The sequence below is a fragment of the Impatiens glandulifera genome, chromosome 1 (assembly GCF_907164915.1).
Source record: "Impatiens glandulifera chromosome 1, dImpGla2.1, whole genome shotgun sequence".
Taxonomy (NCBI): Eukaryota; Viridiplantae; Streptophyta; class Magnoliopsida; order Ericales; family Balsaminaceae; genus Impatiens; species Impatiens glandulifera.
The window spans coordinates 1,125,172-1,138,899 of NC_061862.1; the positions used below are offsets into that span (position 1 = coordinate 1,125,172).

The 13,728-nt window shown below is 31.7% G+C and overlaps 1 protein-coding gene across 1 annotated transcript; it reads right to left on the reverse strand.

Moving 5' to 3' along the window:
* Positions 1 to 151: 151 nt before the first annotated feature.
* LOC124922336 (uncharacterized protein DDB_G0284459) lies at positions 152 to 756 on the reverse strand. The gene has a single exon (XM_047463071.1). It carries the CDS (start codon positions 657 to 659, stop codon positions 282 to 284), a length of 378 nt encoding a protein of 125 aa, XP_047319027.1. The 5' UTR covers positions 660 to 756; the 3' UTR covers positions 152 to 281.
* Positions 757 to 13,728: the final 12,972 nt, after the last annotated feature.

Here is a 13,728-nt window from a genome sequence, read left to right on the forward strand (position 1 = left end):
GATTCTTGACAATTTTTTTAGCCTAGAAAATTAATTGCTTGATGAATTGGGAGTCAGTTCTAGAATTGTGTAGCTCCTCGATCCATTTCTAGATCTATCTATTGCAGATCTAATAAGCAGTTTTCCAGAAAAATATTTGAATTCAAAGGTATGACAGATGAGAAATCTAATAAGGAGAAACGATCAGTTTATAGAATAATGTTTGCATAATGAATCAAATGATGATTTACATATCCAAAGTTTTACCGAGCGAGGGTAAGGGGATCCGATTTCGCAGGAAGTCAACTGGTTGTATTTTTGCTTTTAGTTTTCTCTTCGTCGAGCAATTTGTTGTAATCGGCGAGCTCTTCGTAATAGATATCCCAAACGCAAGGTTCGCATCCGTTTCCGCAGCAATCTCCCGGCAACGGCTTCTCCGGAGGAGGAGGAGGCAATTTCTCTTCGACTTGTGGTTTGATAACGGTGGTCTCCTGCGACTTGGACGATGATCCTCCTCCTTCGGTCATGGCCTTGGATTGAAAAGCAAGGCGATAAGCGGAGGAGGAGGATGAGTTAGGAAAAGGAGATCGAATAGAAAGGACCGTGTAGGCGGCGGCGGAAGAGGAGGAGACGGTAAATCTGTTGGTAGCAAGGGTAGAGAGAGAAAGAAGATGACTCATCTCATGGCCAATTAGACGAAACAGCCTTTTTGTTGTTTGACGCGTCTGGCTGGCAGCCGGACTATAACAATAAATAATAATAACGACGACGGCAACGCTGCAGCCTCTGCGTGCTTGTGGTTCACATCCGTTCTATAATTATTTTTCAAATGATACAGGGCTCAGGCTCAGCTGCTGTGGAACAAAATGATCCCTCTTTATGGAAATTTGACGAAATGACACTAATGATTCACCTATTTGACTTTTTAATCCACGTTTAAAATAAAAAGGTTGGTAATATCTTTTTCTTTTTTGGATGATTTTGTCTCTGTCGCGAAACGTTTTCAATCGCGAGACGCAACCAGCATTCGCGAGACGCAACCGGCATACGCGAGACGACTTTTTTTTTTTAAAAAAAAATTTTACACGGCATGCAGTTGCGTCTCGCAATAGGACATTTTCGTAAAAAAAAAAGTGTCAAATAAATCAAATAAACTTATCTTTAAGGTCATTTCAAATTTCTCCCTTATTTTATTGTGATTTATGTACATTAATTAACAAAAAAGAAAATCTAGAACTTATAAAACAATAAAAAAAAATTAATTTAATTTTTATTATTAACTTTTTTTATGGGCTATAAATGTAAATTATAATTTTCAAATTTGACCAATAATTGTCTAGAATAATATTTTCTTTCGAAACACAATTAAATATTAAACATCATAATATATTTATGAGATAGATAGGGACAAAAGAAATACTAACGAAAACAAGACCATGAATTCGACGTGGTCTGTCACACATGCAGGAGAGAGAAAAAAATGTCTATCATCTTCAAACCCAAAACCTTAGATTTATTCATTTCATTTATTAAAAACACAATTTTATTTCGTCGAAATGGTATGTTTTTCAACTTCAGTTATACAAAACATTTATTTTTTTATTTGTATAAATAACGAAGTTCTTCATGTTTAACGAACCCTAAACCATTTTTATGTTCAAAAACCCAATAAAGACAACATCGCAAAAAGGAACTCAAAAGATGAAACAATGAACAAATCGTCCGTTGAACTCAAAATGTATTATTACTTCTGTTGTTTTGTATTCCACATGAAAAAGTCTTTAACATAGTCATGTTCGGGACATTTTAACCTCGTTTGATTTAGCGAATATACGTTGTGATTGCGTTATAAGTTGCTATAGTGATTTTGCGTAATAAGCTCACGTAAAAAAATTATAATTAAACACATTTTGTGTTTAAACTCAATTTTAATCAATTTTAAATATATTTTTATTCATTCTCTCAACTATTTTATAATTTTTTAATTATTTTATTCATTTTCAAAATGAATTTTAAAAAAGAAGAGACTTCATACAAGATTTAAAAATGAATTGTCTAAATAAAAGTAATGGTGCAAAGAACTCCCTTTCTCCTCTCATTTTAATAATTTATTATTATTATTATTATTATTATTATTTAATTATATTATCTTAATTTTTTTATTTTGAAATATTATATATATATATATATATATTATATCATATTTATATTAAATATATTTTAAATTATATATTTATAAAAGTTAATATATTCATATCATTATTTTAAAATATATTATTTTTTTAATTTAAATTATTTATTAATATTTAAAGTTATTTATTAAAAAATCAATATATTAATATAATTTATTTTTAAATATTTTTTTTAATTTAAATTATTTATTAATATTTAGAATTAAATTAATAAATATATATATAACATTATATATATATATATATAATATTAATTATTAATAATATTATAAATATAAAAAATAAATAAGTTTGGTGTATAGGCTGAATCAAACATACCCTCAAATAAGCTGAATAAGTTGGCGTCAATAGCTTAAGATTAAGCTGAATCAAACTAGCCCTTTGAAAGTTCAAATAAAACCTTTATAATGTCTGCATTTAAAAATAACTTTTATAATGACCTTTTTTGACTAATTTTCGCAGCCAAATTCCCAATATTAGAATGACATTTTCCTCTGAAAAAGAAGTTCGTGAATTCTATAAATTATATGCCCAATCAATTGGATTCGGCATTTGCAAAGTATGGATAAAAAATGGTGTAGATGGTAAGTAGAAATACTTCATCATTGATTGTTTCAAGAGTTGTATTAAAACATCGAGGTCACAAAATCTTTTTAAACCTAGACCTACAACTAAGACAAACTCTAAAGTTCATGAAGGAGAATTTGTGATAACAAGTGTATGTATTGAACACAACCATACATTAAGCTCTAGAAATATACGAAATATTAGATCCTATAAAGTAATAGTCAAAAATGCAAAGAGAAGATTGAAATTAAACGATGAAGTTGGAATAACTTTGTCCAAAACTTTTCAATCGTTTGTAGTGGAAGCTAGAAGGTATGATAACATGTCTTTTGGTGAGAGAACATGTAGAAATTACACTACAAAAGCTCAAAGATTGAGGTTACGAAGTCAGGATGCTGAAACACTCACTGAGTAATTATTTCTTAAAAATGAAAAACATGAACTCTAACTTTTTCTACTTGGTTGATTTGGACGAGGAATCCCGAATTAGAAATGTATTTTAGGCAGATGGAAGGTGCATGACTTCCTATGAGTATTTATTTGATGTTATCACTTTTGATATAACATATTTGACTAATCGTTAGGGCATTCCCTTTGCTCCATTTGTCGAGGTCAATCCATTTTACTTGGATGTGGCTTATTATCAATGGGAGATTCAGAGTCTTTCACTTTGTTGTTCATAGCTTGGTTGACATGTATGCTTGATTGAGCTCCAAATTCCATAATGCATAATCACACACTAATGTCAATCTATGACAATCTCAATTGAGAAGGTATTTCCTAAAGCTCGTCGTCGTTTTTGTTTGTTAGCATATCATGAAATTTCCTAAAAATTTTGGAAGTAATGTCGAATACAAACTAATAAAGATAATACTAAAAATATTATATACAACTACATTACTATTCAACAATGTGAAGATGATTGGATGAGACTATTATAACATAATGACTAGTTAAATTCTATATTTTTGGAAAGATCTAAATGTATACATGTTTATGTGAAATGCCACTTCTGAGTAGAGATGTCCACATCTCAATCGAGTGAAATATGAAAACCTTTTTTTGATAACTTTGTGTACTTCAAAACATCCCTTAAATAATTTGTGGAGCAATACGATAAGGCTTTGTAGAATATTAAGAAATAAGAGAAACTGGATTTTCAATCGTTTAATTCTCTCATACCAATTGTGAGTGGTTATACTTTTGAAAAGCAATTCCAAATCTTATATACTCAAGAGATATTTAAGTTGTTCTAACAAGAAGTTAGAGGTTTGATCTTCAATATTTTCGTATTGAAAGAGGAAAGGACAACTTGTATATTTGAAGTTGATGAAAATATTTTGGGGGTTAATGAAGAACATTTAAGAGATATTTCTTACAAAGTGCACTATACCTAACTGGATTGTAATGTTAAATGTCAATGTCAAATGTTTGAGTTCAGAGTTATTTTGTGTATCCATATCATGAATGTGTTGAGTAGAAGGTGAATGAGGTACCAATGTGTTTTATCATGGACCGGTAGCGTAAAGATATTAAGCATGAGTATCAAAATATCACCAACATTTACTATTCAGGCATGTCTGTGGAAGGAAAAAACTTTACAATAGTCTAAGCCCATTAATGCAAGATGTTCAACACCTTGGAGCAAAATATGAAGAAAAATATTCTATTTTTCTTAACAGCTTAAAAACCTTCCCGAAATAATTTATGTGTATGGAACATACTCATGAAAAGGCAAATAAAGGCACAGAAGTATCTCCAGACAAAGGCACAAAAGTATCTCCATTGACATAAATTTTGATACACTCTCTTATGAAAGTCAGAGCTCGAGGTCGACCACCAACTCGAGATCCCGAAATAATATTTGATTGCATTATTTTTTATCTTAATTATTTACCATGTTATGTTTAATAAAAGTTTTGTAAATTTATTTTTGTTTCATCCTACAACTTAAATTCCAACATCAGCTCCACAACTTTTGGGTCTTTTGTTTGTCATCTTACAATCAAAACTAAGGTTTGTCTAGTTTTGATTATTGACCCCTCCCACTTTTGGGCTTTTTAATGAAATGATGTTAAACCGTTTTTCCAAAAAAAAGTTTGAGCATGACTGACACTTCATTCACGTTTCTCCTATCAATGCAACTTTCGCAAGTAAGGTCAACAACGAATGCACAAACATACGTGAATGCCTATTACCCCATTGACAACACAAAATATTAAGGATATTAATTTTGTAAACATGTTGTAACTTATATTTTCAAAAGATAGTGGATTATTAAATAAAACTTGATTTTAATATGTTCAGGATTTTTTATGTTCAAAAAACTTATTAAAAAACTTGATTTTTTTTATGTTCGTTTTGATTATTAAAAAAAACATACAAATAGGATTCCATTAAAAACTCGATTTTTTCTAAAAATGAATTATATAAAAATTTCCCGAATATGGTCATGTTCGGGAAATTTTTATATAATTCATTTTTTTTTTGGAAAAAGACCTAAATTGAATGGTAAAACTTTTGATTCAATTAGTACAACGTAAAAAGATATGTTGGAGGCTCATTTTACATTAGAGGTAGATGAGGCCATTAAGGGGTGTTGAAGTGATAAAGCATTGAAATGTGATAGGTTTACTAAGACTTTTTTAAGAAGGCGTGCCTTTTACTTAAGACTGGAATTATGGAAGCAATTGATCATTTTTTTTTTATCGATTTCATCATTTGACAAGAGTTGGAGCTCTACTTTGATACGTCTCATTCGTAAAGTACTAGAGACTATTGATATGAAGAACTTTAGGTCTATTAGTCTCGTTTCTTATTTTAATAAGATTGTCACAAAATGTTTGGCCAACAGGTTGTGAAGGGCGTTAAAGACGGTCATTTCTAGTAATTAGATGATGTTCATCAAATATCGCAAAATCTATGATGTATTATTGGCCAATGAGTGCATTAACTCAGTTAATTTAAGAGGCGAAAATGTGTTTTTGTCAAGTTAAACATCGAAAAAGATTATGATCATGTCAATTGGGATTTTTGTTTGATATAATGGACAAAATGGGAATGGGTGTGAAACATTGTTTTCAAAATATGTTAATGATACCATATCTTCTTATAAGCTATTAATTTTACAAACATCATATTCTTGCTTTAAGTTACACTTTTATGGACAAAATACATAGTGTAGATGTTTCCATCGATAATATTTATATATAAGTACTTATATATATATGCTTCAATCTCTTTGATCCTTCTAAACTACTCTTAATCTCTTTCCGAAAAAAATTCATCAAATTAGAGTGAGCTAAGCGCGCTCAGTAGGAATTAACTATCGTTTTAATAGCTAAATTAAGTTGCATATATTATGTTGAAGAAAACAAGGTATGCATCATATAAGATATTTACATTTTATTTCTACTCTAAGACTCAAATAGAAATCATCTTATCTCTATTTTCTTTAACAACAATATACACATAACACAATTTATTATGAATTGTGACTCAATGTTAATTATATGGAATTAGCTTCATTATTCTGAAATTTTACATTTAATAGTCTAACAATCAACTTAACAGCACAAGATTCATACTTCATAACTTCGTCAAATCATTCTACTCCTCTTCACATTTCATATATGTTAACCCTATCTACCATTTCTTCATCAATTCGCCTCTCTTAAAACAATGTGTCAACACTAAACATATTTTCCTTTATCGATACCTATCAATACTTCATTGTCTCAGATTTCCTAATGCATTCTTAGTCCCTTTAACAACTTATCATTAACATCAGATAATGTAACTTATTCAAGACTAAGAAAAGAATTAAATTTACATACCTTGTTAGTTCTTATTTTTCTAAGCCAAACCAAATCTTCTTTTTCTCTTTCTAGCTTTTCTTTTCTCTTCTTCACTCCCACTCCCGTAAAAGATTTTTACCAAGTAAAAAAAAGGGTGATGCCAAGTGTCACACATGCCCCTAGGCCTATTTAATACATAGTGGATAACACTCTTTTATAAAATAATATATATTATTTTATATCTCTTTTTTTTTGTTATAATCACAATTGTAGATTCAAACAATTTAGGATACTTCTTTATTAATTCATCTTCGAGTTCTCATGTGGCTTCTTTGTCAGAATGATTACTCCTCTAAAGTTTAACATAAGAGATAATTCGACGACGAATCACTTGTTCCTTTTTTCCATAATCCGAATAGGGTTCTCCTCATATGTTAGATCATTTTCCAACTTTAGCAAGATGTATTCGATAACATGATTAGTATTAGGAATATATTTCTTCAACGTGGATACATGAAAAATATAATGAACTCTAGCTAATTGTGGCGGTAATGCGAGTTCATACACAACTTTCCCAATTTTCCTTAATATTTTGAATGGCCTGACAAATTGAGGACTCTATTTTTCTTGTGCTCTAAATCTCATTACTCCCCTCATCGGTGATACTTTAAGAAATACATGATCGCCTTCAACAAATTCCAAATCTCTTCTACGATTTTTGGCATAACATTTCTGCTTGCTTTGGACGGTAACTCATCTTTCTTTAATTACACACACTTTATCTATTGTTTCTTGTAATATATCTGGCCTGATACACCTTCTCTCACTCTCCTCGTCCCAACATATTGGTGAATGACATCTTTGATCGTATAATGCTTCATAAGGAGCCATCTAGATTCATAATTGTTGTTATAGACAAACTCTATAAAAGGCAAATGCTCATCCCATGAATCTTTTAGATCGATGATGGATGCATGAAGCATGTCTTCCATGACTTGATGGTGCTAAAATTCAGTTTTGTCCCTAAACATTGGTGTAGAATTTTCTAAAAGTGAGAAACAAACCAACTATCTCTATCTGAATCAATAGACAACGGAATATCGTACAATCGTACAATCTCCTTAATGTATAATCGTGATAGATTGTCTAATAAAACCCCATTGTTACCGCTAAGAAATGTGTTAATTTAGTTAATCAGTCAACAATCACTCATACTCCGGTATTTTATATTTTCGTTTTCGGTAGTCCTGAAACAAAGTCCATAGAAATGTCTTCCCATTTCTATTGTGGGATCGGCAATGGCTATAAAAATCCTGCTGGTCTTTGATGTTCTACATTTACTTGTTGACAAGTGAGACATTGAGAAACGAAATCAGCTATTTCTCTTTTCATGTTGTTCCACCAAAAATCCTCTTTCAAAGTTCAATACATCTTCGTGCTACCCGGATGTCGTATAGTGTGAGTAATGTGCTTTCTCTAGTACATTTTTCTTCATAGTCTCATTATTTGGAATACATAGTCTATTTTGGAATCGTAGAATTCCATCATTACCCAATTGAAATTTTTTGTTTTTCCATTTTGTTAAATTTCTTTTAACATTCGTTAAGTGAGAATCATTTTGTTAATCACTTTTAACCTTTTTGACTAAAGTAGGATGAAACGTTAAACTCGAAATATGAATAGGTTTTACTCTTGACGGTCTCCTACTCAAAGCATCAACAACCACATTGGCCTTTCCGGGATGGTAATTTATTGATAAATTATAATCTTGAATGAGATCTAACCATCTTAATTGACGCATGTTTAACTCGTTTTGATTATATATATATATATATATATATATCAAACTCTTGTGATTCGTGAATATTTCTACTTCATGCCCGTATAAGAAATGTCGCCAAATTTTTAAAGTAAATATGAGTGCTCTTAGCTCCAAATTATAAGTAGGATAGTTTCGTTTATGCAATTTTAGTTGTCTAGATGCATAAGCAATAACATGATCTCTTTGCATTAAAACACAACTCAGTCCACTACGTGAAGCATCACAATAAGCACTAAAACTTTCATCCTCCGGTAGAATGGAGAGTAACGGGGCTGAAATCAATGATTTCTTCAATTCTAAAAAACTCTTTTTTATAGTCTTCAGACCATTCAAACTTCACATATTTTTGTGTCAAACGAGTTAATGAGAGTGCTTGTTTAGAAAATCCCTTCACAAACCTTCTGTAATAACTAGCTAAACCGAGAAATCTATAAATTTTTGTAACTGTAGAGGGTCTAGGTCATGCTTGCATTACTTCAACTTTCTTTGGATTTATAGATATCCCTCTTTAGATATAATATGACCCCAAAATGATATGCAATCCAACTAGAACTCGCATTTAGAAAATTTAGCATATAACTTATTTTTTCTTAAAAGATTTAGTGTTATTCTTAGATGACTTTGGTGTTCTCCATGTCTCTAGAATATACCAATATATTGTCGATAAATACTATCACAAATTTATCAAGAAATTGTTTAAACACCCTATTTGTCAAATTCATAAAAGACACAGGTGCATTCGTTAATCCAAATGACATTATTTTACAAGGAAAGAGAAGATTCATAATTAAGGTACGCTTCCATCGCATTTAGATTTTAATTTCTCACACACTAAATTATGATCTAATTAAGATAATTCTAACAGACATCACATAACAAGTTGCTTTCAAGACAAAGGGATGTCCAGCGATCATCCACAAGAAGTTAGAGGCCAATCGAGTCAGGGAGCAGGGTAAATGTAAACAATAGGACAACTCAACCACTATGAAGTCAGATACGAGTGTTTTCAATGAGCAAAGAACAAGTGGATGCATCTAATGTCATGGTTTTAGGTATAATTCTCATATCATCTGTTTATGTTATAGTATTGTTTGATTCGGGTGTGACATATTTGTTTGTCTCTCAATCTTTGTGAAAATTCATGGTTGAATTATAGAACCTAGGGAGATTGATATCATTCTTGAAAACTCATTAGGTGACAAGGTATTTGCAAATTTAGTTCTCTGTTGATGGGGACGCAAAGGAGAATTGGTTGTACTTCAAATGGGGACCATTACTGTTACATATAACAAACCTTAAGTTAGTTATTATAGTTAAGTAATTTCTAATTTAACCCCTTCATAAAATTAAAAATGTCACTTAGGTATCCTCACTTTATATTCATGACAAATATACTCATAAGCCATAAACTTAATTTCACATTAGATCACATTATTTTGTCTTATATTAAATATGATATTTGAAAATTCCAACAATCTCCCACTGGGTCACATATGTAAAAAAAGTAAATGTATCAACCATAATGCCTAAAGTTTTATGTCATTTTAATCATATGTTGTATAAACAATTTTATCAATTAAACATATCAATATAGGACCAAAGATCTCGTCGTTGTATTTAAGCACAACTAGACCCAACAATGATCACATGAATCAATACAGTTAATTAACAAATCACATCATGAATGTGAGGAATAAAAATTCCATGCAATGTGATCTTTTTATGTCAATTTTCAACTGGTTCTACTTGACTTTAGTGAGATCATACTTTAAACATAATTATACAAAGTGTAATGAACTAAATAATACTTAATTTCTAGTCAGAATAAGAAACTTCATAAATATCTATAAAATAATTAAACTTAAAGACAACCAAACTACAAGCTCCCACTAATGTTATATATCGTCGATCTCTATGATATTCATACGAGCATATTTTCATGAAAGGCATTAGGCGATAAACTCATTGTCAATGAGTGTATAACCATAGAGTTTGTTAGGCATGGTAAAATGGAACCGACGGTTCGGGTACCCGAAGGAACCGAACCGATTGGTTCGGGTAATTTCTTTGATTTTCGGTTCCGGGTCAAAATTGGGGCAGAACCGGTTCGGGTACCCAAAAAATAAACCGAGTCCAGAACCGAACCAACAAATAATTTACAGATCTACTTCCCTCTTCTACAGTTTGGCCGTCTCCTTTGGTTCCTCCGTCCGCCGCCCAAAGAACCCGTCTAGTATTCTGGTTCTCTTCGTCCGCCGCCCAAAGAATCAATCTGGAACTCTGGTCTGGTAAGTATGGTTCCCTCCTCCACCCAAGACAAATCTATTCAGGCTTTCGACGACGAATATACATTGAAAACTCTATAACCATCTCTAATACTGAAACCCATTGCAGACCTCCGACTATAGCTATCTAGGTTTCAGGCCTCCGACGACGACTATAGATATCTGGATTTTAGGCCTCCGACGACGACTATAGCTATCTAGGTTTCAGGCCTTCGTCGACGACGATATCTATCTTTAATCCAAGTAAGTGAATGTATGAACCATCAACATTTAAATGTAGGCAGGATTGAATCTTGATTTCAAATAGGCTGCTGATTTGTTTATAGTGTATTCCCTCCTGTCTGTTTATGAAACTTGCTAATTCATTAACTTCATTTAAATTCTTCTTTAGATTTTTGTTGTGATGTTTGGTTGATGTTAGGAGATAAATATTATGGTAGTTTGTGATTAATCAAGGTTAGAGTTAAAAAAGAAGAGGTAATCACTTGTTGAAATTCGTTTTTGCTTTCTGCTGAAAAATCATGTTAGTTTGACAGTTTGGATTTGATGTACTGTTGGAATGGTGTTTGGCATTGTGTACTGGATGATTTAATTATATATCTTTAGTGGCCTCTTTAACTTGGATTTCTATTTATTCTTGTGCTGCATTGTAATCTTCTAGTTATTTTTGTATGTGCAGCATTTTCTTCTTTATACTGTGGCTGAAGCAGCAGTGATCCAGAAAAAGAAAGAGTGTTTAGTATGTCGATGGTATGTTCAACATTTAACCTTGTGAAGATCGTTATTAAACTTGTCGCCATTCTAGACAGTTTTTTTTTATTATCGGAAATTCCATGAGAACTCTTTTGCATAACTGCTTTATTTGTGTCTGAGGTTTCTCAAAGATGCAGGGTTTCAGGACCATATGGTGAACTAAACTCACATCAGTTATATTTATGAAGAAGATTGAATTGGTTCTATAATTGTCATTTGCATTTTTAGAGACAGAAACCCATTTCTACTTTTGGATGGTCATTTGTAGTTTATTGGTAGTTTAGTTAGACACTTTTTTTTTTCAATTGCTATGTGGTATCCTCAGTTTCCCTCTTCCTATGTGGTTGTTTTTTAACAGGACTAATGTTTAGATTGCTAGTTGCTGCAGTTACTGTGGGTCCTTGAATGAGATTATTCTGGAGCAGAAAAGTCTCCCCTTCTGGACTTGGTCCTACACATCCAGGCACTCTAGCAGTTAGAGTATGTAGATCACCTTCAATCTCTAAAGGATAAACTGAAACCAGAAAAGGGCTAGAGATATTCGTATTTGCTTGTGCCTCCATATAAGGTATGCATGCTTTATTAGAATAAAATTATTATTGCTGTCTATGTACCAAATTTGTGTAGAATAAAATTACTTACCTCTTCATATGTATTTTCTTGAATGAATTGTTAATTACAACTTATTTACTCAAGTAGTAGTATTAGAGATAACAGCCAATTAGAATATAAGTATTCAAATTTTCCAATTGGAAGAAGATTGTCATTTATTCTTATCTAATAATTGCTTGCATCATAAGAAAGTTCTTTACATTAGGAAATGAAGTAGTTTAAGTGGATATACATTAGGAAATGTATTTATAGCCAAAGTTCATGACAATTCATTCTAAATTTTGTGAGTTTGAGAGTAAGAGAGTAGAATGGAATCACTTGTATTTGTGATTTTAATATGCATCCAAACTTGTTTTTGTTTGCTGTACTTGTAGGCTTGTCAGTTTAAATTAGTATTATTTTTTTGAATAATTAAAGTTATGATCAAGATTGTCCACTTGGCGTTTTTGCTATTTAATTTATTTTAGTCAAATGAGTCAAACTGAAGAAACTGTAAGGGCAGCCACTACGGAAGAGTTCCTAGATTGTTTTGATAACACAACAGAATCCGTTAGGGAACACTTGAATCGTGTTGAAAATGAAAGAGAAGAGATTAGTGAAAATGCTACTCCAAAAAAAATATAGAAGTAAGATTTGGGAGCATTTCACTAAGGAGAGTATTGAAGGGATTCCCAAAGCCAAATGTAATTATTTTGGTAAATATTTGGGTGGTTCTTCGATCAATGGAACTTCACATCTGATTAAACATCATGGAAGATGCAAGAAAGTGCAAAAAGTATATTTGTTGAAGGAAAACCAAGTTGTTGAGGCTGATTCATTTACTGATGAAGAATTTCGAAGGCATGTTGCAATGATGATCTTTTTCCATGACTATCCATTATCTATGGTAGAACACATCAAGTTTAAAGATTTACTTGAATATGTTCGTCAAAAACCTATGCGATTTCCTTCGAGAAACACTACAAAAAAAGACGTGTTAAAGTATTATGAGGCTGAGAAAACTAGAGTGAAACTTTTGCTAGAAAGAAATGAATCAAGAATCGCTATCACCACTGACATGTGGACTTGCACATACCAACGGAAAGGGTATATGGTTGTGAAAGCACATTTTATCGACGATAAATGGGTGTTGCAAAGTTTTTTATTGAGATTTATCTACGTACCATGTCCATATAAGAGCGAAACTTTGGCCAATGTGTTAACGAATACATTACTGGAATGGAATTTAGACTTAAAATTGTCAACCATCACCATTGACAATTGCTCTACAAATGACGTAATGGTTCAAGATGTGGTGCGTAGGTTGCACAAAAGTCATTTATTATCTAACGGTGAATATGTTCATATGCGTTGTTGTGCACATATTTTAAATGTGATTGTGAAAGAAGGGTTAGATGTGATTAAGACGTCAATTGAGAAAGTACGTGATAGTGTTGTGTATTGGTTGGCTTCGCCTAGAAGGATTGAGGAATTTGAAGATAATGCAAGGACACTTGGAATTCACATGAGTAATAAATTATCTCTTGATTGTCCAACTCGATGGAATTCAACTTTTTTCATGCTAAGAACTGCTCTGCAATATAAGTTGGTTTTTTGTCGATGCTCTCTTCGGGATAGACAATACAAACACGAGACAAACGATAATGAATGGGATCTTGCCCAAGAAGTATGTGAAAGACTTGAACTATTTTTCAATGCGACTGAGCTATTTTCTTCAAAAA